At 46.4% G+C, this 27,796-nt stretch overlaps 1 protein-coding gene and 1 long non-coding RNA gene across 2 annotated transcripts in view; one reads left to right on the top strand and one right to left on the bottom strand.

The window, feature by feature from the left end:
• LOC137519522 (uncharacterized) overlaps nt 1-27,796 on the bottom strand; it is a 208,506-nt gene that overhangs the window by 68,321 nt on the left and 112,389 nt on the right. The gene's annotated exons all lie outside the window — the stretch shown is intronic.
• SEM1 (SEM1 26S proteasome subunit) lies at nt 6,096-15,469 on the top strand. Its single transcript, XM_068235063.1, has 3 exons — nt 6,096-6,275; nt 9,863-9,956; nt 15,248-15,469. Exons 1-3 carry the CDS (start codon nt 6,197-6,199, stop codon nt 15,288-15,290), a joined length of 216 nt encoding a protein of 71 aa, XP_068091164.1. The 5' UTR covers nt 6,096-6,196; the 3' UTR covers nt 15,291-15,469.

The raw sequence follows: 27,796 nt of genomic DNA, 5'->3' as shown, positions 1-27,796 counted from the left end.
TTTCGGTCACCGTAAAAGACGGCGGTTGAGAGTGTGTATGGGGCTTAACACACTGCAATAACAGCTTCAGCACCGAATCACCGCAGCCAGAGTCTGTAAAATTCACAGTTCAAATTAGTGCCACCAGTGCTGACCTTGTTATTTTTGCATTGAAAATGCTATTGTCAATTTTCGAAAACATATTAGTGAAAATACAATATATGTGACTGAAGATGAATGTAAGAAAGTAACGCAAATTTTCGCTCCTGAAAATAAGGGCCATGTTTGAAATGTGCCTGCTTGTTTATTTGAAAATAAACAGGAACTGATTCCCTTTCACTCCATATTAGGACTCCCATGATTCCATGCTATACTATTCACCCCGAAACCTCATCACTATCAGCCAATCAGACGACACACAGCCCCCTCACCATGAAACTTGCTCTGTGTGTCTGTCTGTGGATACATTGTCCCAATTGTGCAGCTACATTTACGGAATCTGCAAACCCACAAACGTATCTACTCAGAACTTGCAAAATGATCTTCGAAGACATTTTTGCTCGGAAATTGGATTATTCATTATTTTTGCAAAAAGAATATTGGCAATTTCCACTCAGGCCTGAAAAAAAAAATACAATTTTATTGGATTTGAAAGTTAAACAGCTGAGCTCTGTGGACAGATTTCAGTGTGCATCTAGCACGTGATTGCAGGCAGTGCCATCAAAAACAATTCTAATGGCCCATACTCACGAGCTACTTATGTAGCTTGTCGCTAGCACACGGGAGCGTGTGTGCGACAGTTCGGCGACAGCTCGTCGCCAGGTCCCTCCGCATACACACCGCGGAAGAAGGATTAGTGATGCGACGGAAGCTGTCGCCGACGTTCCTCCCCCCCGCCGGAAACTCAGTGCACTGGCTATTAGGTTGCTGTCGCTAGTCCGCATACATACGCGGACTAGCGACAGTTGCGGCGAAGTTGCGGCGGCAACTGTCGCTAGGCGATTAACCGTGGCAATCGCCTGGCGACAGCAGCGACGAGCGATGGTTCGGGGCGCACGCGCCATACTCAGGGGCGGCCTGTCGCCGCAACACGCGCGTGCCACGTGGTTGCGGCGACAATTGTAGCCCGTGAGTATGGGCCATTAAAGCAGTATTGTCAGCCACAAAATCAAATTGTATTTACCCACTGCTCTGTGTTGACTATGCAACCTTCAACTTTACCCTGCGTTGCAAGCACTCCAATCGATTCAGAAATGTTTCTGCTGTAATAAATCTCATCTCAGTCAGCCTGCCTCTATTTTTGCCATTGCCAACTAGAAGGAAGCTTCTTATCACCTCTCCCACATTCCTGCTCCTCACTGATTGGCTGAGGGCAGTTCAGTGAGCTGCTGGAACAAAGCAAGCTAGGTATGACAGTGCAGTTTCTAGGAGAGAAAAAAGTAAGGGAGGAAATGACATCAGGATTGGCTTCAGTCACAGGGAATCAAGATGGCAAATGCCAGGAACAGAATTCTCTTTAATTACTAAATAAAATTCCCTGAAATCAAAACATGGACAGTACAATACATCTGTTATATAAGTAGAAGAAGTATTTATCTACTTATATATGTGTTTTGTTTTGTTCCTGGGACGGTATGGCTATCCCTGCTGCGTTAAACAAAATTTATTTAGAATGCTTTAAACAAACTTTATTTAGAATACGAAAGTCAATCCCACAGCGGCATATTTCACAAGTGATGTGCGATGCACAATAAAACAATAACAAGTCAGCTGCCTGGTTTACATAAACATCCCCGGCACAGTATACAAAACCGCCGAGTGTTTACAGCCTGGTGTGCAGACCACCGCCACGCCGCGCCATACGCTTAATGGCCCATAAACGCGGGAATAGGTGTCGGCAAACATCTCGGAATAAAAATGGCTTGCTGGAGTCGCAGGAGACGAGCGGGGGAGTTGGCGCCACATTATTCTTTCCTGCCAAATGTACAAAGTTATTGCTGCAGCTAAAAAAGTATGTAAAGTTTTATAGAGGCCACACGCCAATAGATCTGAATGCAATTGCCTTAAACTATCAACTGTACAACTTTGGCAAAAAGACTCTTAGGGCCTGTTCAGACTATGCGCGTTCCTAGACGTTTTCAGGGAACGTGTCTGGGTACCAAAAACGCATAGAAACGGCTCCTAATGCTTTTGAATGGGCTAGTTCACATGTATGTGTATGAGACGCATACGTTTCTCATCCGCATTGCTGCACGCAGTTCTGTGCGTCACGCATAGAAACGGACGCAATGAAAGTCTATGGACGCGTATCAAAAACGCTTACTATTGCATTTTTAGCGTCCGTTTTCCTCTGCGGTTCCCATAATTCTTTTTTTTCCCCTGGGTCACGTGTGTGTGCAAAACGCAATAGAATACGCATTAGAACGCAAGAAAAACGCGTGCGTTTTTCAACTTGCGTTTCTTTGATTTTAAACGCATTCTTCATACGCAGATAGTCTGAACAGGCCCTAAAGCTCAAAAACAATCAGTTCGGTTCCATAGAATGAACGTTTTCTGGCTCAACCATGTAATGAAATGCTCATATGTGACTGAACACACTGCAGTGATATGGAAACGATTCGTAGCCCATTGCAGAATTGGGCGCTGGTGTCGTCGGGTAGCAACGGTTACAATACGAAATTAATAATAATATTCATTATGGAAAATCTTCACAGCATTTCCTCCCTTGTTTGTCACACATTTAGGCTGCTTTCACAGTGAGACGTTACAGGCGCAGGTTAGAGCAGCCTGTAACGCAGCCCACCGCACAGCAATGAAAAATCAATGTGCTGTTCACAGTGCCCACGTTGCGTTACATTGTAACGCAGCACGTCCAGATAACGTACTGCATGCAGTATGCCGCGTTAGACTGTTTTCACATGATCAGTACGGGTGTTTTTTTTTCATTTTATGGGCGGAGAGGAGGCGGGGAGAGGTCGCTACGTAGCCAGGCACATGGCTACTTATTATTCACTGCACTTGCAGTGTTTACTCTTTGGAGCGGCCGCTGATTGGCTGGCGGGACCACGTGATGCGGAGAGCTCCGCTCACGTGGTCTCCGCAGCGCCTCCGACAGAGCAGGCGCACCAAGAGCTGCTTGTAACGCGGCTCTTGGTAGTGTCCTGCTCCAACACCACCAGGCGTTGCGTTAGAGGCACGTTATGCGACCCATAACGTCCCCTAAACGCAACGTCCCACTGTGAAACCAGCCTTAATGTGCACATTGCACAGAAAAATCCCATTAACTAGAAAATATGAATATCTTATTGACTCTTACTACTGGTATGAGTATTCTTAAAAAGTGTACAATAAAGACAAAATATCAAACCACACTGGTCCTTTCTGTCCTGGTTTATTTTCCTTTAGATTAACATTTGAAAATAAGAAATATATCAATTTAAAGGGGAACTGAAGAGAGAGGTATACGGAGACTGCCATATTTATTTCCTTTTAAACAATACCAGTTGCCTGGCAGCCCTGCTGGTCTATTTCTCTGCAGTAGTATCTGAATAACACCAGAAACAAGCATGCAGCTAGTCTTGTCAGATCTGACTTTAAATTCTGAAACGCCTGATCTGCTGCATGCTTGTTCAGGGGCTATGGCTAATAGTATTAGAGGCAGAGGATCAGCAGGGCTGCCAGGCAACTGGTATTGCTTAATAGGAAATAAACATGGCAGCCTCCATATACCTCTCTCTTCAGTTCCCCTTTAAAGGATGGGAACAAAGTTTAGAGTCAGTTAAACACATTTTTCAGTAGAGAAATACTTACCGTCTATTTACACAGATCTGTCCATCAGTCCTGAAAGAGGGACAAATGTGGGAGAAAGAGGGACAGGGGGATTGAGTTCCCAAAGCAGGACTGTCCCTCCGAAAAAGGGACAGTTGGGAGCTGTGATCATTGCATTGTGGGAAATAACAGCTTTTTCCAACTGCCAAGCAAGCAACATCTCCCTGTGTGCTTATACTTCAGACAGCGGTGGGGGACAGGCGAGCGCAGGGCCGGTTCTCTCATCATGCAAAGTGAAACATTTGCATCAGGCGGCAGAGATTACAGGGGTAGCAAGCATGTTTGTACTGTGTTTACACTAACAGCATGCAGTCAGAGAAGAGTGGGGACAAGGTCCACCAGCAGCCAAGGCTGATACACCAAAGCTCGTACCTTCATCCCTCCCATCCCAGCTGTCACACACTGATTACTATTAGAAGAGGCGCCCCAGGGCCCCCAACACATTAATCTCTAGTTATCTGGCTTGAAGTCACTGCACTGTATCCCCTTTTCTTATTTATTTCTGCTTCCAACATAATAGGGGAATGATAGCTGACTGAGTTGTGCGCCCCCTCCTACACTGCACCCTGAGGCTGGAGCCCTTTTGCCTCATTCTTGGCCTGGCCCTAAGTCAGAGAGGAGAAGCGAGAGGAGAGCGAGGTGAAGAGGTCATCATTGGGGAAAAGCAGCTTGTTGTGCTGTGTGAGGAGTCTGACAGTGAGTGAGGAGGGGGGAGGCAGGAGAGCATAATTGGGGAAAAGCAGCTTGTTGTGCTGTGTGAGGAGTCTGACAGTGAGTGAGGAGGGGGGAGGCAGGAGAGCATCATTGGGGAAAAGCAGCTTGTTATGCTATGTTAGGAGTCTGACAGTGAGTAAGGAGGGGGGGGGGGGCAGGAGAGCATCATTGGGGAAAAGCAGCTTGTTGTGCTGTGTGAGGAGCCTGCCAGTGAGTGAGGGGGGAGGATGGAGAGCAGCATTGGGGGAAAGCAGCTTGTAGTGCTGTGTGAGGAGTCTGACAATGAGTGAGGAGGGGGGAGGCAGGATAGCAGCATTGGGGAAAAGCAGCTTGTTGTGCTGTGTGAGGAGTCTGACAGTGAGTGAGGAGGCAGGAGAGCAGCATTGGGGAAATGCAGCTTGTTGTGCTGTGTGAGGAGCCTGCCAGGGAGTAAGGAGGGGGGAGGCAGGAGAGCATTGTTGGGGAAAAGCAGCTTGTTGTGCTGTGTGAGGAGTCTGATAGTGAGTGAGGAGGGGAGGCAGGAGAGCAGCATTGGGGAAAAGCAGCTTGTTGTGCTGTGTGAGGAGTCTGACAGTGAGTGAGGAGGCAGGAGAGCATCATTGGGGGGAAAGCAGCTTGTTGTGCTGTGTGAGGAGTCTGATAGTGAGTGAGGAGGGGGGAGGCAGGAGAGAATCGTTGGGAAAAAGCAGCTTGTTGTGCTGTGTGAGGAGTCTGACAGTGAGTGAGGAGGCAGGAGAGCATCATTGGGGGGAAAGCAGCTTGTTGTGCTGTGTGAGGAGTCTGACAGTGAGTGAGGAGGGGGGAGGCAGGAGAGCATCATTGGGGAAAAGCAGCTTGTTGTGCTGTGTGAGGAGTCTGACAGTGAGTGAGGAGGGGGGAGGCAGGGAAGCATAATTGGGGAAAAGCAGCTTGTTGTGCTGTGTGAGGAGCCTGACAGTGAAGAGGCAGGAGAGCTGCAGTGCCTCATTTGACCTGCACAGCAGAAGGGAGGAGGTGGCACTGCTGTCCTGACTGAGGGGGAATGGAGTAGCTGAGGGTGAGCAGTTTGTCACAAACTCACAGCCAGCCAGTGTACTATAAAGCAGGGTGCGCCTGTGTGCACATTGTTGTAGTGGGGTGTAGCGGTCATGGCCTAGCACCTGTTTTTTTAACAATAAACAACAATAATATATGTAACACTGAATATATATGGTGGGGTGAAGATTAGTATACTAATAACAAAAGTATATGTAGCCCAGTATGTATATGGTGGGGTGGAGATAAGTATAGTAATAATAATAGTATATGTAGCCCAGTATGTATATGGGGGGGGGTGGAGATAAGTATAGTAATAATAATAGTATATATAGCCCTGTGTGTATATGGTGGGGTAGAGATAGTACACCAATAATAATACTGTACTATCAGCGAGCAGCGCGAGACGCCACATGGCGCAGCTCCTGGAAACAGCAGCCAATCACAGGCCGCGCAGCGCTCCAGGCGGCACACGTGACCAGCAGCCGACAGTCACTGCGAGCTCCGCACATGCGCACTGCAGCCTCCCCGCAGCTTCCGCCAGCCAGTGCCGCGCATGCGCCCCGGCCAGTCATTTCCGCTTCCGCTGAGTGCAGGCTGAGGCGCCGGTGGGATTTTGCTGTGTTGTGCTGAGGCGGTGATCGCGCTTTCTCTATCCGGGATGACGGCGGAGAAGAAGCCGCAGGTGGATCTGGGCCTGCTGGAGGAGGACGATGAGTTCGAGGAGTTCCCTGCGGAGGGTGAGGAGAGGGGGGACCAGCCTGAGGGGGGGGGGAGGCATGAGAAGGGAGAGAGGAGGGTGAGGCCTGAAGAAGGGGGGTGAGGAGGGCACCGGCCTGAGGGGGGAAGCTGAGGGAGGCAGCCTAAGGAGGGACCGTCCAACATTTTAGCATACCCGACAGAATAGCATACAAATGCTACTGAGCATGTGCAAAGTCATGCAGGGCATACATTACCCCATAATACCCATCAGCAGCATTAACCTTTGCAACCCCAGTTAGCTGCCTGTGTGCTGATGTGCAATCTCCACTATCCAAGTGAACATAGAGTTAGAATAAAAAGTTGTCCGAGCGAAGCGAGGACCGAGCCCGCAGCCCAGCGAGCGAAGCGAGCGGGCAAGGGGACACTGATTCTACTGACAAGGGGTATATCACTTTAAATGTATGCTGTTTTGACAATGTATGCTAGTTAGTTGGAACAACCAGCCACTCTTCAGTCTGATTTGTGTACAGAGCTCCCCCAATAACCATCACCAGCCCACAAACGGGCACATTTAGCAAACTTGATCCCACCTGTTCAGTTTGGCATTTGCAGAAATATAACTTTTGTTGTGTGAATACTTCATCCTACTACCAATTACTGAATCTGAGAGAGCCTAAGCGCTTTGAGTCCTATGGGAGAAAAGCGCTATAGAAATATTATTGTTAAACATTCCTTGTAGTCATATGACGAATAGAGAGTCTCTCACATGCTAATAATCCGGGACTAGTCTAGTTGAGGTCACCCATGGCCACTTCCTGCTTGCAGCAATATGGTCACCACCATTAGTGTGTAAGAAATAGGGTCACGGCAGGGAACCCTATCCACGGCAACAACCAAATTATTTAGTATAAAGTTGTGCGACTGAAGGCCGCAGGCGAAGCCAGTGCCATATCCGACGTCCAGCAGTTGAAGGCCGCAGGTTAGCGTCCTTGTGTGCAATTTTAGCGTTAGTGTCTCTCACTGGGTCCCCCATTTCTTAAAAATTAGTGGGTGCAACCAGTTTGCTGTGAGCAGGAAGCGGCCATTGGTCTATGGGGTTTCCCACTGGGTCCTCTCAACTAGACTAGCACCAATAATCCTGACTTGCATGCAGATTATATTAAAATTCTGAATTCAAATAAATAATAAAAAGATTCAATAAACTAGAGACAGTTGATCGGCACTAGACTACAAGGCAATGTTGGGCGACACAGGTGCTGTGATTGTGCCTCCAGACGTCATAGAAGTAGTATTAAGATTGGAGAAGCAAAGGATTCTGGGCACCAACCATAAGAATAAGTTCAATGTCCCCTTTACATTTCCAACAATCCAGACATGAATTGCAGTGTAATGGCCTGACAGCTGTTTCGCAGGTAAAAGCTCACTTTGTCAGAGGCCAAAAGTAAATACTTAGATATTTATTTTTTGGCTCTGATGAAGTGGGTTTTAGCAACTTTCCACTTAGGCTCCTTCAGAAATCGCTGAGCCTGATCTGGTCTGCTCCACTGCCCGAGCAGCTCACGTGTGCACAGTAGAGTGGTCTCGATCAGGCTCGGCTATCTCCGCTGGAAAGCCGTAGCCTGAAAGCCGTTAGTGTGCACAGCAACAACAAGCATACTTTTGTGGGTGCCAGTGCTGGATCCTCTCAGCTGAGGAGAATGGGGGAAGCCTCTTTAGGATGCAGAGGTACCTGCCAGGGACACGGTTTCCCTTCAGGATCACTTTAAAGGATACCCGAAGTGACATAAGATTAGACATGGGTATGTACAGTGCCTAGCACACAAATAACTAGGCTGTGTTCCTTTTTTTCTTTCTCTGCCTGAAAGAGTTAAATATCAGGCATGTAAATGGCTGACTTAGACAGGAAGTGACTACAGTGTGACCCTCACTGATAAGAAATTCTCCTTTTTATCTCTTTCCTGCTCTCAGAAGCCATTTTCTGCTAGGAAAGTGTTTTAGGGCTCGTTTCCACTATAGCGAATCTGCATGCGGATTCGCACAGCCAATACAAGTGGATGGGCCTGTTTCCACTTGTCAGTTTTGCTGTGCGTTTTTCTGTGCAGGATTTTTCTGCACGGCAGAGCCCTCAGAATTCGCCTGCATGTGGAATGCAGGCGAATCGCACACAATGTATTTAATAGGGAAATCGCATGCGTTTTCCCGATGCATTTTTTGCCAGGTACCAATGTAAATTCACACAGGCAGTGACATGATTAAAATCGCATATACCCTCACCTATGTGAATTCGCGGCAAAAAACGCATCCGCATGCGATTTCGTCAGCGGTGGAATCCAGGCGATTCTGCACCGCAATAGTGGAAACGAGCCCTTATAGTTGGAATTTCTTATCAGTGAAGGTCACACTGTAGTCACTTCCTGAGTCAGGACTGAGTCAGACACTTACATACCTGATATTTACCTCTTTCAAGCAGAGAAAGGAAAAAAAGGAACACAGCCTAGTTATTGGTGTACTAGGCACTGTACCTACCTATGTCTATCTCATCATGTCACCGCTGGTATCCTTTAAGCTTGGAACTGGGTCAATCAAATGCACTTTTTTTTTTTCCAGATTTTTCATTGGCCTAGTTCCGAGCTTACAAGCATCTCATTGATTTCCCAATCTCGCCTAGCTGGGCAAGCCTGCAGAAGGTGCTGTATCATGGGAGCGGCCATCTTGCATTTTGCAAGTTTTAAAAATGACATTACCTGCAGGGATGAGCAGAAACTACGCCAGTGCGAATTTACGCATCGTAGTTCGCATCTACGCATCGTAGTTCGTAGGCGAAGTCTCAAAACTACGCGTACGATTTTACGCGTAGCGAAGTACCGTTACGCGTAGTTTACGCCCATATGTATAGTTCTCATGTGTATTGCGAAGTAAACTACAAATGCGTTATTTGCGTCTATTTTTCCGCGTACGATTGTATGCATACAAAATTACGCATTGGAAAGGGGAATGTACGCATAGAAGAGTAACTGTTACAAGCATTTTGAAGAGGAATTCATGCGTACATTTTTATGCATAATGGCATAAGCGTCCGCATGTACTACGCACTACGCGTAATTGCGTATTCTACGAAATGCATACGGAGCAATTATTTGGTTTTGGAGCCGCAGTTTGGCAAAGCGTAACTGCGTAAAACTACGCGTAGATCCAGCGTAGCGAAGTTGGCTGACTACGACCATCCCTGATTACCTGACTTTGTCAGACTGAACGGGTCATTCCTGCCCCTGAAGATGACAAAGATATGTAAATATTCAGGAGACGTGGAAAAATATCAATGTGACCTCGATAAAAGATCAAGTGTGGAAAAATCGGTCAAGCGCTCTTCCATTTCTCTAATGCAACTGGATAGAGACAAATATAAACCAAGCTGCCCATTTTTTCCTGAGATAAGTGATAAAAATGAGATTGCACTCCAATTGTATCTGAATCTCCAATGACCTTTTATGCAAGTTGGCGGGGTTATGTGCCGGAAGCCAGCTGATGTGACAGGTGGTTTATACTTCCATGATCTCTGTTTACGTTTCTGTTAATATTCAGTTATGATCTCATTATCTGTAACCATGGTGTTTTCTGCTCGCAGATTGGACAGGGTGTGACGAGGATGAAGACGCTCACGTCTGGGAGGATAATTGGGATGACGATAATGTAGAGGACGATTTCTCCAATCAGTTAAGGTAATATAAGAGCACCTGTCCCCATCCCATTGTACACTTTCTCCTCTGATTGCAAGGTCTGTGCTCCCCTCCAGATGTAAGTGGAGGATCGGGCTGTGCAGAAAGGTTTTGGGGGCATAGAATGAACCTAGATCTATAGGATATTGCAGTGTGTCTGGTGCTTTATACAGATATCTATCTTCTAGGTGTGATCACATAGTGGAATGATTTTCCATCGCTTGTAGGATAATCACACACACACCCCTCACCCCACACCTGCTACAGCAGAATATCACATATTCACCATGTCTTTTTCTAACTCCCCTGCTGTGTCTTTTTGTAACTTCAAACACAATCACGCTATTTATACTATCATACATGGAGTATGAACCAACCACATGCATGTACCACTGTGTGACGACCAATCCCCATCCATCTCTCCAAGCGAACCTAGTGGGGAACTTCTCATGCATATGTATATTCTGTAACTTCTCAAGCCACGTGATGGAGCAGTCAGGCATACACCAGAGCGCAGACAGCCTGCAAGATGCCGACCAATGAGGAGTACCCAGCTGATGGAATACGCCCAACGGGCACGCCTACCAAGCAGCGGACCAGATGGGGAACTAGGTCTCTCCAAGCCACTCGCAGAGCCGCCCTCTGGCCGTGTATGTACCAGATACGTGGGAGCTGATGTCATCTTGCCCACGTGACCGATTGTATGCGGATGTCAACACTTGGGGCTCGCCTTCCGCCCTACCACGTAGCAACGCGTAAACAAACCCATGGCAACTCATAAAGGCGCAGCATTACTATCGTACATCATTGCCATGATTGGAGTGTTGACGTCCCTATAGACCGAGCACATTGCACAGAGAATTCTGGAGTGCTGTCTACTATACTTGTCTACGATAAAAGTAGCAATGACTAGGACTAATAAATGTAAAAAAGCACAGTGGTGTAGCAGATTGTCAGTCCCACATTCAAGGTGAGACTATCTGTCTGCAGTTTTATTTTCTCCCTGTGACTGTGTGGGTTTCCTCTGAGCACTCCAGTTTCCTCCCACGTCCCTTGCAGAAAATGTCACTGCTATATACAGAGCATCTGGGAAGTTTTAACAGCGCATCACTCTTTCCACATTTTGTTGTTACAGCCTTGTTCCAAAATGGATTAAATTAATTTTGTTTTTCAGAATTCTACACACAACCCCCCATAATAACGTGAAAAAGTTTACTTGAGGTCTTGGCAAATTTATTAAAAATTGAGAAAGCACATGCACATAAGTATTCACAGCCTTTGCCATGAAGCTCAAAATTGAGCTCAGATGCATCTTGTTACCCCTGATCCTCGAGATGTTTCTGCAGCCTCATTGGAGTCCACCTGTGTTAAATACCAGGGTAATGGAGTCGGTACAAAAATCACCTGACTCCTCAGTGTATCAAACCTCTGACTTTAAAGGGGAACTGTAGAGAGAGGTATACGGAGGCTGCCATATTTATTTCCTTTTTATCAATACCAGTTGCCTGGCAGCCCTGCTGGTCTATTTATCTGCAGTAGTATCTGAATAACACCAGAAACAAGCATGCAGCTAGTCTTGTCAGATCTGACTTCAAAGTCTGAAACACCTGATCTGCTGCATGCTTGTTCAGGGGCTGTGGCTAATAGTATTAGAGGGAGAGGATCAGCAGGACTGCCAGGCAACTGGTATTGCTTAAAATGAAATAAACATGGCAGCCTCCATATACCTCTCTCTTCAGTTCCCCTTTAACTCCAGGTACCCAAAATTACTGTGATTTCTGAGGCCTCTTTCACACTAGAACATTTCATTGCTTAGTTTTACCCTTAGCGTTACCGCAGGGTAACGCTAAAGTAATGTAAGTCTATGGGACATTTCATACTATGTGATGCAATGGGCCGGAAGTATCGCATTTGATGCAAAAGCATCAACGCGTTATGTGTCAACTGGAAGTCAAGTAGTTAATTGGCACTGCAGATATCTTGTTTTGTGGTGCGCCTGCGCGGAACCCAGTTTATTGTTTTGTTTTTTTTCTCCCAATGCACTGCCTTGCAATTCATATTTCCTCCACGGGAAGTGAGCGATGGAGAGCCTCACTTATGATTTGAATTGCTGCCAAGAATGACATGACGGCTCATTACCGAGGGCATCTACAAAGCCTGTTTTCAGCGGTGTGATGCGGTCGTCCGATTGCAACGTGAACGCAGGTTGCTAATGTGTAACCGACCTGAGTCTAATACTTACCAGGGCTGTGGAGCTGGTACAGAAATTATCCGACTCCTCAGTTTATGAAACCACAGACTCCAGGTACCCAAAAGTGCTCCAATTCCACAGCCCTGGTAAACTCAGTTGATTGGATGTGGTTTGGAAAGGCACACACCTGTCTATATACGGTCTCAATGTTAACAGTTCATGTCAGAGCACAAACCAAGCATGAAGTCATAGGAATTGTCTGTAGGCCTCCGAGACAGTATTGACTCAAGCCACACATCTGGGGAAGTTTACAGAAACATTTCTGCTGCTTGAAGATCCCAATGAGCACCGTGGCCTCCATCATCTGTAAGTGGAAGAAGTTCAAAACCACCAGGACTCTTCCTAGAGCTGGCAGGCCTTCTAAACTGAGCGATAGGGGAGAAGAGTCTTAGTCAGGGAGATGACCAAGAATCTGATGGTCATTTTGTCAGAGGTCCTCTGTGGAGAGATGAGAACCTTCCAGAAGGACAACCATCCCTTCAGCAATGCACCATTCAGGCCGGTATGGTAGAGTGGCCAGATGGACGCCACTTCTTAGTAAAAGGCACATGGCAGCCCGTCTGGAATTTGCCAAAAGGCAAATTGACCATGAGAAACAAAATTCCCTGGTCTGCTGAGACAAAGATCGAACTCTTTGGTGTGAATGTCAGACGTCACGTTTGGAGGAAGCCAGGCACCGCTCATCAGCAGGCCAAAACCATCCCTACTGTGAAGCATGGTGGTGGCATCATCATCATCAAGATGTGGAAAAAGTGATGTGCTGTGAATACTTTCCGGATGCACTGTAAATGGAAAATACAGTAATAAAAAGGAATGATAAATATATAGAATCAAAGTGCTGGACAATATATCCAGTTGTGCTTCCCAAACATCACTGCAGATCTCTACTCTCTGGATGCAGCTGTGTGAGTTATTTAGGTGATCATGTACAGGGCTGTGTAGTCGGTACAAAAATTTTCCGACTCCTCAGTTTATGAAACCTCAGACTCCAGGTACCCAAAATGGCTGCGACTCCTCGACTTTGACTCCTTAGTCTGATACTTACCAGGGCTGTGGATTTTGTACAAAAATCATCCGACTCTGACTCTTCAGCTTATAAAATCTCCAACCCCGACTCCAGGTACCTAAAATTGCTCTGACTCCTTGACTCCGACTCCACAGCCCTGATCGTGTAACAGAACAATAGATGGCAGACTACCTCTTTCTGCTTTGTAGTACAAGTCATGTCTTGCATGTAAGGATGTAGTAGAGACTTGTGGAAGTAGATGTTGTAAGACTGTAGTCTGCTTGCAGGAAGCTACTCAGGATCTGGTGTTATTAAGCCTGTATGGATAGGTGCATAGATGCCGGTAAGCCCAGCTCTGCCAGGGATATTTCAACATAAAAGGTTCACTTGCATAAGTAATATTTTGTAATCTACACAACGCCAGGATTGCTTGGAGAACTTGCCCTGTTCTGTTTCGGTATTTTTGGGGCTTTGCGGTGATTAGTGTACTTATATAAAAGTGTACTTACTGTAATTTAATATTAGTCCCTTTTCAATATTGAAAGCAGCCCACATTTTAAGGTCCAGGCATATCAAGCCCTTTATTTATGGTAATTAAAGGGAACCCGAGGGGAGAGGGATATGAGGGCAGCCATATTTATTTCCTTGTAAATGATGCCAGTTGTCTGTAGACCTTCAGGCATAAATAGTATCATAGTCAAAACCCTGGAACTAGCACATGACAAATCCAGTAAGAGTCAGAGCACCTGATCTGCTGCATGCTTGTTCAGGGTCTTTGGCTAAAATTATTAGAGGCAGAGAATCAGGAGGACTTCAAGGCAACTGGTATTGTTTAAAAAAAAATTAATATGGCAGCCTCCATGTACCTCACCCTTTGGGTTCCCTTTAAGTGTTTACTCTGTGCTGCTACTGAAGCAAAGTATGCTGACACTTTCCCTGCTTTTGCAATGACTCTTTATACTCCATAATCATCCATTTTCTAAGTATACTTGTGAAAAAAAGGGCCCTAAACGGGTACTTAGCTCACTACCGCAGAAGAGGTATGTACCCTTCTCCTCCACCTCAGTGTTTCAGTACTGTGACCCCTAATGGAAGGTAACATGAAATGATTTAAAAGTTTCTCTTACCTGTGACTTCTGCCAGCCCCCTGCAGCCGCCCTGTGCCCGCGCCATTACCAAATGCTCCTCCAGTCCCCCGCCACCTCTAAGTTTTGTTACCGCTGACTTGTAAGTCGATGGCCACTGCTCCTGGCCGTGCATGTCCTCGTTCGTGGTTCCATCGCCAGGGATCTCCTGCGCAGGCGCAGTACAAGAAAACCTCATACTGCGCATGTGCAGGACACTCCTGGCGACAGGAGCGTGATTGAGGGCACAGCCAGGGTCGTGCAGGTGCAGTGGCCATCGTCTTGCAAGTCGGCGATAAGGACTGGAGGACTGTTCCAGGGCGGCTGCAGGGGGCCTGCAGAAGCCCCAGGTAAGGTAAACTATTAACGCGGTGGTGTCTAAGTCATACCCCTGAAACAAGCAGGCAGCTAATACAGTCACAGGTCAGTCAGAGCGCCAGATCTGCATGCTTGTTCCGGGGCTAGGGGCAGAGGATCAGCAGGACTGCCAGGTAACTGGTATTGTTAGGTGTCCTTTAATCGCTGTGGAGAATGTAATGTGTGGCCCTCAGAAGCTGGCCGGGTAGAGCGCTGCCTCTCCTCCCATCACTCCTGCCTTTCTGTAGAGCACCAGCCCAGAGGAGTATGATTAGTGGCAGGGAGAGGGCATGCTGACCCATAAGCTGTGACTACTTCCCTATAAACACTTGTTGTTTTCTCCCCGCATTGCATTATTCGGCCGCTTGTCATGCAAATCATGTTTATCAGCATTTCTCTAAAGTTTAACTACAGAGAGAATTGAACTTTCCTGAGAACGTTTCCAATCGTTTGGCAATCTGAATAATTCCGGCATAATGTTCCCGGCGTTCCATCGCTTCTCATAAAAGGTCTCTGCGGTATTTTACATTCTAATCGGAGCTCTTTTGTCTCGCAGGGCGGAGCTTGAGAAGCATGGCTACAAGATGGAGACCGCGTAGCGCAAGATCTTCTGGATACTTCCTGTATAGTTTCCCCTTTTTCCTGATGTGTTTTTACAATAAATCTTTTGTCGCTGTGTAAAGCGGTTCCTAGTAATTCATTGCTGCAAACTGCTGATGTTACCGCAAAGATTTATTTATACTTTGTAAAATAAAGAGAGTTTGATGGCGCTCTGGAATCGTTCTCACAAGTCATGTTCGACGCCGCGCAGTTAATGAGAAACTGAACCAGAAATAAAACGTGATGCCGCTTCAGAGAGGCTGAATGTGAAATAACGACTTTTGCAAGATTGCGCACATGTAGATCAGTGTTGTTTAACCACCTGAGCGGTCTGGACGAGCTCAGCTCGTCCAACACCGCCGGAGGCTGCCGCTCAGGCCCTGCTGGGCCGATTTACATCAAATAAAAAGCAGCACACGCAGCCGGCACTTTGCCAGCCGCGTGTGCTGCCTGATCGCCGCCGCTCTGCGGCGATCCGCCGCGAGCAGCGGCGAAAGACGGTCCCCCCAGCCGCCTGAGCCCAGCGTAGCCGGAACAAAAAGTTCCGGCCAGCGCTAAGGGCTGGATCGGAGGCGGCTGACGTCGATGACGTCACTCCGCTCGTCGCTATGGCGACGATATAAGCAAAACAAGGAAGGCCGCTCATTGCGGCCTTCCTTGTTTATTCTGGGCGCCGGAGGCGATCGGAAGATCGCCTCCGGAGCGCCCTCTAGTGGGCTTTCATGCAGCCAACTTTCAGTTGGCTGCATGAAATAGTTTTTTTTTTATTTAAAAAAAACCCTCCCGCAGCCACCCCGGCGATTTAATCAGAACGCCAGGGTGGTTAAAGTGGACCTGAACTCAGAACTTCCTCTCTGCTCTGAAAGATAAGCAACAGCAGAATAACCTTTACAGAAAAACATTTTTGTTACAGCTGATAGAAATCCTGCAATAAATCTGCAGTGTGTCTACTTCCTGCTTTCATGGAAGCAGACATATTGTTTACATCCTGTGCTTTCAAATTAGCTTATCTGCCATATCAGTCAGGTGACACAAGACAGAGATCAAATTACACCTTGTGATTAGTCACAGAGGAGGGGAAATTAGACAGCCTAAACTGTTGAAATACAAACAGGGTGCATTTCTCTGTTTTCCTTCTATCCTGTGCAAGAGTTCAGGTCCACTTTAAAGAGCACCGGTAATGACTCAGAACATAGTAATACCAGGGATGTGGTGTTGGTACAAAAATCCGACTCCTCGGTTTAGGATTCCACCGACTCCTGTAATTTGCATATTACAATCTTGTTGAAAGTATGTAACATGAAATTCATCTCTTAACTGCCAACGCTTAGGAATTTTAAAAGACAACTGAAGTGAGGATATGGAGACTGCCATATTTATTCCCTTTAGTCATAGACTAAAACTAGTCCTTGGTAAGAGTACTTTTAGAAGGTACAGGCCGGAACAAAGAACATCTATCAGGCCCTAGGCAATGTAACTGTGGGTACATGTAAGAGTGTTGTGCAGGTACTCTGCAGGAGAATGGGGAGATTCTTCCTCTATTACACATTCTTCATGTACAATCTGAACATGGATCAGGCCCTAGGCAATGTAACTGTGGGTACATGTAAGAGTGATGTGCAGGTACTCTGCAGGGGATGAGGAGATTCTTCCTCTATTACACATTCTTCATGCACAATCTGAACATGGATCAGGCCCGGCCCTAGGCAATGTAACTGTGGGTACATGTAAGAATGATGTGCAGGTACTCTGCAGGAGAATGAGGCTATTCTTCCTCTATTGTACAATCTGAACAAGGTTTATGGGTGATAGACAACACGTCTGTGTTCAATGTGCACAACATTCTCAGTGGATTCCCTGCAGCTCTGTGGGGAGTGCATATGTAGAGTATAGTACTACTGTGTAACAAAGTAAACCCGAGACAGATGAAATTCAAGTTTTATACATACCTGGGGATTCCTCCAGCCGCCTTCAGGATAATCAGTCCCTCGTTGTCGTCCTCCACCACCTGGATCTTCTGCTATGAGTCCAGGTACTTGAGCCAGTCTGGCGTAGTGCGCATGCACACACTCCGCCGCCGGGAGCGTACTACACCTGTGCAGCACTATTGCGCAGGTGCAGAATGTTCCTGGCTGTGGGAGCGGCATGCGGCCGGACTGCGCTGAATTACCGGGACTCATAGCAGAAGATCCAGGTGGAAGAGGACAGCGACTGGTAAGTGGATTTTTGTTTTATTCTACCGCAGATCTTCCCTTTAAGAAGGCAAACTTCTGTTTTGCATATACATATAAAACATGAATATTGTTTATCAGTCATTGGGATACGCAGCCATGCAGCACATTCCTGTAAAAGGCATCTGAAGTGAGGAGGAGATGGAAGCCGCCATCTTTACGGCTGTCTGGCTCCACCCCTTCCAGTTCACTGACTTGGGATGATCAATGATATGCAAATACTTCAGTTTATGCAAATGTATGTACATTTTTATGCAAATATATGCCGCTTGGAAATGGTCCAATTATGTCTCACCCAGGTGTAAATGGATTGGTCCAATATCGAGCTTCATATATTTGCATAAAAATGAACATATAATTTGCATAAACTCTGAAGTATTTGCATCTTATTCCCATTGCTGACCCAGAATGTGACCTGACCCACCTATGAAGCTGGCCACTCTCTCTTCAATGTTTTCGATTGATTATAAATTCAGTTTGATGGCCCACAAAACAAAATAAGTTCAAACTGGAGCATTAATGGGGACCTGAACTGTCACGCAGCACTCAGCAAAAGTCTATTCCACAAATAGTTGCTGAAGAAACAAGAAGTTATAAATCAGGGTGATATAATTTATTGGCTACCTAAGAAGAAGAAGAAGAAGAAGAAGCAAGCTTTCGGCCTTGCAGCCTTCATCGGGCTTCAATCCTGTTTGCTTGCAGGCTGATGGTACAGACAGTTGTATTTATGCTTGAAAAAAAATCTATGTATCTCCTTTTGATGTTGCATGTATATATGTCCTTAAGATGCCTTAAAGAGGATCTGCAGTGAAAATAATGTAATAAAAAAAAAAGTGCTTCATTTTTACAATAATTATGTATAAATGATTTAGTTAGTGTTTACCCATTGTAAAATCTTTTAAATCCCTGATTTACATTCTGACATTTATTACATGGTAACATTGTTACTGTTGGCAGGTGATGTAGCTGCTGCATGCTTGTTTCCAGTTGAAAACAGCTGTAAACCGCTATTTCCCACGGCGCAAGAAGGTTCACAGACAGGAAACTGCCAGGAGTACCACGGTTCTCAGTTTCTCATGGGAGGGGTTTCGCCACAATATCAGTCATACAGCGCCCCTGATGGTCTGTTTGTGAAAAGGAAAAGATTTCTCATGTAAAAGGGGGTATCAGCTACTGATTGGGATGAAGTTCAATTCTTGGTTACGGTTTCTCTTTAAAGGACTTACGAGGCCAAGTACAGTGAAGAAAAAAAAAAGTCAGCTACCTGGATCAGCTTGTAAGGCACGGAGGACGCCGCCCGCGCCCTTCGTGCCGTTCCGCCTGGTCCCCGCCGCCGAACAGCCCCCCGAACGGTTCCTGTTCAGTAAGCCAGCACGAGTAGGAGTTCTTGGGCAAGACTCCCTAACAGTGTTACTGCCTACTGAGCACACCCTAGTGGCTGCAGCTCTGGTGCTTTCTGAAAAGCGTGATATAAATGATCTGTGTCTAAACTTCATTAGATAAGGTGGGCATGTTTCATGATCAGAGCAGAGATGGTCTGTAGTACATCAAGTCGCTTTCACGTTTCTATGGAAGTCAGATTCATATTTAATCCTGCAAAATAGTGGAACGGTTGCTAACTCTGATCTGTTGGTTGGATTGGTTGCTGCTTGCCTAGTGTGTGGCCAGTATAACCAGAGCCGGGACAAGGTCCTCCAGCACCCGAGGCTGAGACACCAAAGTGCCCCCCCCCCCCATTCATCACACACTGATTACTATTAGAATAAGCACTTGGAACAAAAAGAAAAACCGAGAGCCCAATATAGTGCAGTAAGTCTAACAATTGTTGGCGAAATAATTAACAGATGTGGATATACTCACAAACACGGGTTACCACATAGGCAACCACTTGAAATGCAGGTGGGGAGCATTAGAACCTGACCCCACTCAGGTTTAAGAAGCCGCTCTCTGTAGATAGAAGGGGAGAGTCCCCTCCACCCAAGGTGGACTATATACTGTGCAAATTTGGACAGAGGCGCCAGGCAGGTTAAAATGATCTAAAAAGGAGGAGTACAGGTGGACTTACCTCCTGAAATGATGGACAATCGAGATTGTTCAAATCGCAAATAGATTGTTCAAATCGCAAATAACTTATTTTGGCACTCCGCAACACGTTTCGCAGGTATAACTTGCTTCATCAGGCAAGGAGTGCAAGCTCAAAAAGGTCCAATAGTGGCAATGCGCCTCTGTATGTGTCTGTGTCTACAGAGGCGCATTGCCACTATTGGACCTTTTGGAGCTTGCACTCCTTGCCTGATGAAGCGGGTTATACCTGCGAAACGCGTTGCGGAGTGCCAAAATAAATTATTTGTGATTTGAACAATCTCGATTGTCCATAATTTCAGGAGGTAAGTCCACCTGTACTCCTCCTTTTTAGTTGTTTTTAGATCATTTTAACCTGCCTGGCGCCTCTGTCCAAATTTGCACACTATTAGACTAAGAGGCATCCCAGGGCTCCCAACACCCTCAACACCCTAATCTCTAGTTATCTGGCTTGCAGTCACTGCCATGTATCCCCTTTTCTTATTTCTCTTTGCTACAAACACAATAGGGGAATGATAGCTGAGTGAGTTGTGCTCCCCCTCCTACACAGCGCCCTGAGGCTGGAGCCTCTCCTGCCTCGGCCCGGCCCTGAGTATAACTCCTCTGACTGCATGCTTGTTCCAGGTGGGACACCATGGACTCAAAGAGAAGCATTACAACTGGGAGCGGCACCATTGCAGTCTTAACAGTATAATGATGCAGAGTTAAAGTGAACCTGAAGTGAGAGACATAATGGAGGCTGCCATATTTCCTGTTAAACAATACCAGTTGCCTGGCAGCCTTGCTGATTTATTTGGCTGCAGTAGTGTCTGAATCGCACCAGAAACAACCATGCAGCTAATCCAGTCAGATCTGACAATAATGTCAGAAATGCCTGATCTGCTGCATGCTTGTTCAGGGGCTATGGCTGAAAGTATGAGAGGCAGAGGATTAGCAGGGCTGCCAGGGACCCAGTATTGTTTAAGAGGAGAAAATATGGAAGCCGCCAAATACAGTACCTCAGGTGTACTTTAGAAGGTGCTGACCAAGGCATTTATTGTCCTAATTCTTATTGGTTGCAAAATTACACCACGGTTACATCTCATTCCTTCCACTAAAACTACAACTTGTGTATGACAGTTCAACAAACACCAGTGCCCTCTGCTTTCTTCTTTCTGTGCTCCTTTCACCACATGGTGCCCTAGGCAACTGTCTGGGTGCCTATGCCTAAAACAATCCTGGATGCAAACAACCTGTCTGGATGAGAAGTTCCAGGCACAGATTTAAACATACCATGTGGGACCTTAGCAAGCAGGGCGCCTAAATGGTACCCTCTTTTTTTTAAATTAAGCTTTAACATCTAAAAGTTCTGTGATAAACATTTGATCATGTGACCTGATCAAATGATACCTGATTGGATTGCATCATCTCATGCCTCAAGGGGCTAGGGTACAGGTTGGACCCACTGAGATGACCCCAGCCTGGAGGTCTGTGACTGGTCAGGAGTTGCTTATCAGGTACTTGATTTGACATTTAGGGAAACAGAAATAAGGGTAGCAGGAAAAAAGGGCGCCGCCATAGACTCTAATGCATTTATCGTTTATACGGCACCCAAAGCAGAAAAAGGGTGCACAATAAATATCGTTCAAAACGTTAGAACATTAAAGGTTTTTAAGTATGTTATCGTTTTAGAAGCTTGCAATGTTACAGTTTTTGTTATTATTTTGTTTGTACGGACAGATTTTACATTATCAAATACATTATCATTTCTATGCATGTAAGGGTGTTTCTGCAGGGGGAGTCATTAGGTTTAGGCACCACCAGGAGGGTGGTAAGAGTTAGGCACCACCAGGGGGGTGGTTAAAGTTAGACACCACCCGAGGGGTGGTTAGGGTTAGGCACCACCTGGGGGGAGTGGTTAGGCACCACCAGAAGGGGTGGTTAGGGTTAGGCACCACCGCGGGTGGGGTGGTTAGGGTTAGGCACCACCCGGGTGAGTGGTTTGGGTTAGGCAACACCCGGGGGAGTGGTTTAGATTAGGCAACACTGGGGGTGTGGTTATGGTTAGGCAACACCAGGGGGTTGGTTAGGGTTAGGCACCACTGGCGGACGGTTCTGTGTGATAGTAGGGTTGGGTTAAGCTTTGTTGTTGAATTACGCAATGATTTTTAGGCCTCTTTCACAGTGCGACGTTAAAGTGGCACGTTAGAAAATGTTTTAACGTGGACTAACGCACTGCAATAGAAAGTCAACAGTCACAGTGCACACGTTGCGTTGTGTGTAACGTGTAGCAATATTTAGAAAGTGCTGCATGCTGTACGTTTAGCAATAAATTTGCTGCGTTATGTGTGTTGCACATGCTCAGTAATGTTTCTTTTTTTTTGTAATGTAACGCATGCGCTGTTTTCGTTCCATCAGTATGCAATGAAAACGGCGCACCAAGAGACACATAACGCAGTGCAAAATAACGTCCAATTTCATAACCTACATGCGCTGCGTTATGGGCACGTTGTGCGACTTCAACGTTGCATCAAACGCAATGTCCCACTGTGAAAGAGGCCTTAACGTTGATATCAATTTATATTTCTCATCTACCGTCTGTTTTAAGACGGTATTTTTCATTAATCAATTCCGTTAACGATGTTTATTGTTATTGAGATTTCGTTATCCACCGGCTCAAATTTGCTATCCACCCGGCCCCTTTTTTCCTGGCGCCCTTTTTTCATGCACCCGATATAATCTCTGTTACTTAGTGCTCCAGGGATCTAAGAAGACGTAAGTGGCAGGAGATGGGCTTTAACGTTTCAATTTTGCCCGTTCCGTGCCTCTGAGAACCAATGTTTTGATGCATCTTTCGTCCAATTACTTTGGTCATTTCTGAACTTGACGAAAAAAGAAAAAAAAACCAAAAAGCCTGTTTCTTCAGCTCATCTAGCGAAGGGCTACGCGCCTCGACTGACAAGTTCACGGCAACAATTGTCACCTGAAATAGCGTGCCAGAAAGCCGCCTGTAACCTGGAGAGAAATAGATGGGTCTGCGTTTTGCAATGAAATTATCTGCGGTGTTCTCCGGGACACATACCTTCATCTGCACTTCAATTACCCTCGTCTATAACCTCCATTAAGAAGAAAAAAATCAAGGATATGAAGAAGCTCTCGATGTGGCCGTTGGGCTGCGAATTCCGGCCAGGCTGAGCCTACGGAGGCGCCTCGGTGTTCAGCCCTCGCGGCCACACTCGCTGATTGCTCCTATCGACTCCTGAGGAGCGATCTTCAAAAACTGGCCGGCTAATGAAAGCTGAATTGGTCCCACCGGCGTTTAGCTCAGCGGGTTAAAGTTGGGGGAAAAAAATATCTAATTTATCAGAGAATGGGTGGAGGGGGTGAAACTGCAGCGAGATGATGGAACTGCAAGAAGATAAGGGGGGTGGGGGGGACTTTATTGTCAAGGAACGAGCGGATTCCATCTTGCCGTCTCTCGCTAAGGCCTGCCCTGCCACTGCTGTGCCTAATTTTCCGCGTTTATGAGCCTTATTATGATTACCGAGCAGTTAAACAACCGGCTGCAGTCAAAGGTCTCTCGGAATTATTAAAAAGAGTTCTGGAGATGGAGTGACGCAGCGTTTCAATTTAACAGAGAACCAATCAGAGGTGGGATTTGTAATCTGAACGGCTTTTCTGAAATAGGTATAATGCAGACATGTTAAAGTCTTGGTGGTGGATCTGGGGAACATGGCACTGGCGGCAAGCCGAGGAGCGGGCATGGTAATAACTGATAGCGGGCAGAGATGAATATCGCGCACGGCATAACGTAACACGGACCCAGATGATTACACATGGCGCTGAAAATATGCAGAACCCAAAGAGCAAGCGTTTGGTGAAAATCATCAGAATTATAAAGTGCTAACATATTAGGCAGCGCTGTACAATAGATAGGGGAGGCATTACAATATTAAACACAGGGAGTATTCAACAATAATAGTACATATGGGGAGGAGGGCCTTGCCAAAAAGGCTTACAATCTAAGAGGTGGGGGAGAGGGACACATTGGTGGGCTGGGGTGACAGTTCAATGGAGGGAGGGTTGGAGCTATGAAGATAGCAATTAAGCAATGGTGAACAGATGGACCTTGGGGGAGGGGGGGGGGGAGGCGGACCTGAGGGGGGAGGGAGTTCAATAGAGTAGGGGCTGCTCTGGAGGAGTCCTGGGGTCTCAGGGGTGTGTAGGTGATGCAAGGGGTGGACCTAGATGATCTGGTGACCTCAAGGAGATGATTTGACATATCTATTAAATATGGTTGCCAGAGCTTACTAATCCAAAATGCACTCAGCCTCTGAGGAAGTGACAATGGTCATGAAACGCGCATCGGGTCTGTTATTACTGTAACCGGGGTACTGAGAGACACATGTTTATGTATGCGGAAGCATTTCCACTGTTTGTGAACGTATTTCAATAACTGAATCAAAGTTACGGTGTTATATATTATATGAAATTGTATTGATCCATAACACTCTTTTGCAGGTGACGTAATTTCAGCTTTTATTTTCTGTAATTTACCGATATGATGGAGTGTGGCAAAGTGTTAATATTTGACCTGGCCACTCCCCTTCCCACTCTGTGATTAGAAGAGATCATACATGTGTAGAAGGCAGATGGTGTAGTTATATCACAATGGACTCCAAACTGCCAGGGGTAACAGAGGGGGCAACTTTTAAGGCAGAAGCATAACTACTAGGGGAGGGGCCCCAACCCCTTGCACTCCTTCTCTATCGGAGGGGCCCCAACCCCTTACACTCCTTCTCTAGGGGAGGGGCTCCAACCTCTTACACTCCTTCTCTAGGGGAGGGGCTGCAACCCCTTACACTCCTTCTCTAGGGGAGGGGCCCCAACCTCTTACACTCCTTCTCTAGGGGAGGGGCTCCAACCTCTTACACTCCTTCTCTAGGGGAGGGGCTCCAACCCCTTACCCTCCTCTAGGGGAGGGGCTCCAACCTCTTACACTCCTTCTCTAGGGGAGGGGCCAACCCCTTACCCTCCTTCTCTATGGGAGGGGCTCCAACCCCTTACCCTCCTTCTCTAGGGGAGGGGCTCCAACCTCTTACACTCCTTCTCTAGGGGAGGGGCTCCAACCCCTTACCCAACCCTTTACACTCATGTTCTCTAATACAGGAACCACTTCTTTAGAACAGGGATTGTTGTGACTGCACTGTTGTGGTCATAGCAAAACTCCTGCCTGCACTCAAGGCTGGACCCCTAGGCAAAGTATGTTGGGGCTCCCCTTTGATGTGCAACAACCCCCTCCCATTCCATGTGCAGCCCCCTCTTCCAAGTCTTTTATCCATGTATTGTAGCCCCTCTTTTCATGTATTGCTCTCCATTTTCAGCCTCCTCCTTCATATGTAGCAATCCCTCTTTCAAATTCAGATGCCCCCACGGGCTGCAGCCGCCCAAGGCCAGGGCCCTTGGAGCCTTTCCACAAAACCGGCCCTGCCTGCACTAAATACTATTCCCTCACCAAGTTATACCAACTCGGGAGGACACATCATTCGGGCTCCGGCTATTGCCACTATAGCTGTAATTCACATTACGGCCTGTGGTGGCGCCCAAATCATGTGCGCAGTGCTGCGCCAATATTATCTGTATTGCTGCTTGCACTTTTCATAGGGCCAGAGTTATTTTTCACTAACAACCAGCACTTCAATGCACATAAGGCCAGAAACCCACTAGCAGCCTTTTCTAAGTGCTAGTGATTTGAAAAAGCTCTTGCTCAGCAATGCTGTGGGGGATTTTTATAAAATCACATCGCTCTAGTGTGATCACAGCCATAGCATTACATTAGCAAGAGCTTTTCACATCACAAAGCGCTCCTAGTGGGTTACAGGCCTAAAGGCTACAATAGCATAATCGCAAAAGCTCAGTGCTTTTTGAAGTAAATTCCCTAGGCGATTCTAGGCATGTACCTAGCGATTTTCTAAGCATACCTAGTGAATATTGCGTTGTATTGCAGCAGCTCTGAGCATGTGACTAGCTCCGCAGATGATCCCAGGAATGAATATTCCCAGCCCGGAGTGGAGGGATACTGCTGGGAGATATGTCATGGGCGGGTATCTGGATGTGCGACGTGTAATATGCCTGTTCTTAGGGATGTAATATTGCGTTGTATTGCAGCAGCTCTGAGCATGTGACTAGCTCTGCAGATGATCCCAGGAATGAATATTCCCAGCCCGGAGTGGAGGGATACTGCTGGGAAATGTGTCATGGGCGGGTATCTGGATGTGCGACGTGTAATATGCCTGTTCTTAGGGATGTAATATTGCGTTGTATTGCAGCAGCTCTGAGCATGTGACTAGCTCCGCAGATGATCCCAGGAATGAATATTCCCTGCCCGGAGTGGAGGGATACTGCTGGGAGATATGTCATGGGCGGGTATCTGGATGTGCGACGTGTAATATGCCTGTTCTTAGGGATGTAATATTGCGTTGTATTGCAGCAGCTGTGAGCATGTGACTAGCTCCGCAGATGATCCCAGGAATGAATATTCCCAGCCCGGAGTGGAGGGATACTGCTGGGAGATATGTCATGGGCGGGTATCTGGATGTGCGACGTGTAATATGCCTGTTCTTAGGGATGTAATATTGCGTTGTATTGCAGCAGCTCTGAGCATGTGACTAGCTCTGCAGATGATCCCAGGAATGAATATTCCCAGCCCGGAGTGGAGGGATACTGCTGGGAGATATGTCATCGCTGGGCTTTCCTCAGGTGAGATGAAGGAACAATTGATCTCTATCTTAACTCTCTGGAATCAGGTGCAATGACAGATGGCGGGAGGGAAGTGTATGAATACAAGAGAGCCGAGAAAAGCCAGGGGACCTGTAACCAAATACAAACGCAGCTGGACTCACTCCCTGGATGATACGGCGCAGGCCTGAGGATCCGCAGGTGAGATCCGCCGCTGTATTCCGCTGAGGTGACGGGAAGGATCGGGACTGTACACGACACACACGTCTCAATCTGCTGTATTCCTGTGAGGTGCCGGGAGAGACGGGACTGTACGCCACACACATCTCAATCTGCTGTATTCCTGTGAGGTGCCGGGAGAGACGGGACTGTACGCCACACACATCTCAATCTGCTGTATTCCTGTGAGGTGCCGGGAGAGACGGGACTGTACGCCACACACATCTCAGGCCCAGTGCACACCAAAATCCTCGAGCAGAAATGCAAAACGCTAGAGGTTTTTGGAGCAGATTTTCAGAGCATTTCATGTTTAGACTAGAGAGGTTTTCTATACATGCCTAGCGGTTTTTGGAGCGTTTTTGTGTAGCAGATTACAAATATTGTTACAGTAAGGGCCCATTCACACTTGTGCGTTTTCAGAGCGATTTCAGCTTTGCTGAAAATCGCTAGCGATTTAAAAAACGTGTGCACAATGAAAGTATATGGAAGTGTTCTCATCTAAGCGTTTAGCGATTTGCTGAAACGCAAACTCGTTGCATGCAGCGTTTTCTGAGCGATTCTGGAGCGATTAGCAATTCAATAAAGTATTTGAATTGAACTAGAAATCGCAAAACGCTAATCGCTGGAAAAACGCTCTCTATACAGTGAAAAAATCGCTAGGAAAAAACGCCAGAAAAACGCTCAGCGTTTTGCATTAGCGTTTAGCGATTTCTAGTGTGAATGGGCCCTAAAGCTGTTACTGAACAGCTTCTGTAGCAAAAACACCTGGAAATCCGCTCTGATCTGGTGTTTTTCAGAGCGGTTTTCCACTTTCCTATACTTTACATTAACCACTTCACCACTGAGGGGTTTTACCCCTTGAGCACCAGAGCAATTTTCACCTTTCAGCGCTCCTTCCATTCATTCGTCTATAACTTTATTATTACTTATCACAATGAAATGAACTATATCTTGTTTTTTTCGCCACCAATTAGGCTTTCTTTAGGTGGGACATTATGCCAAGAATTATTTTTTTCTAAATGTGTTTTAATGGGAAAATAGGAAAAATGTGGGGAAAAAAATAATTATTTTTCAGTTTTCGGCCATTATAGTTTTTAAATAATGCATGCTACTGTAATTAAAACCCATGAAACGTATTTGCCCTTTTGTCCCGGTTATAAAACCATTTAAATTATGTCCCTATCACAATGTTTGGCGCCAATATTTTATTTGGAAATAAAGGTGCATTTTTTTCAGTTTTGCGTCCATCCCTAATT

This window comes from Hyperolius riggenbachi, chromosome 5 (assembly GCF_040937935.1).
Source record: "Hyperolius riggenbachi isolate aHypRig1 chromosome 5, aHypRig1.pri, whole genome shotgun sequence".
NCBI lineage: Eukaryota > Metazoa > Chordata > Amphibia > Anura > Hyperoliidae > Hyperolius > Hyperolius riggenbachi.
Note: the sequence above shows the minus strand (reverse complement) of the source record. Positions and strands in the feature narration are given on the sequence as shown.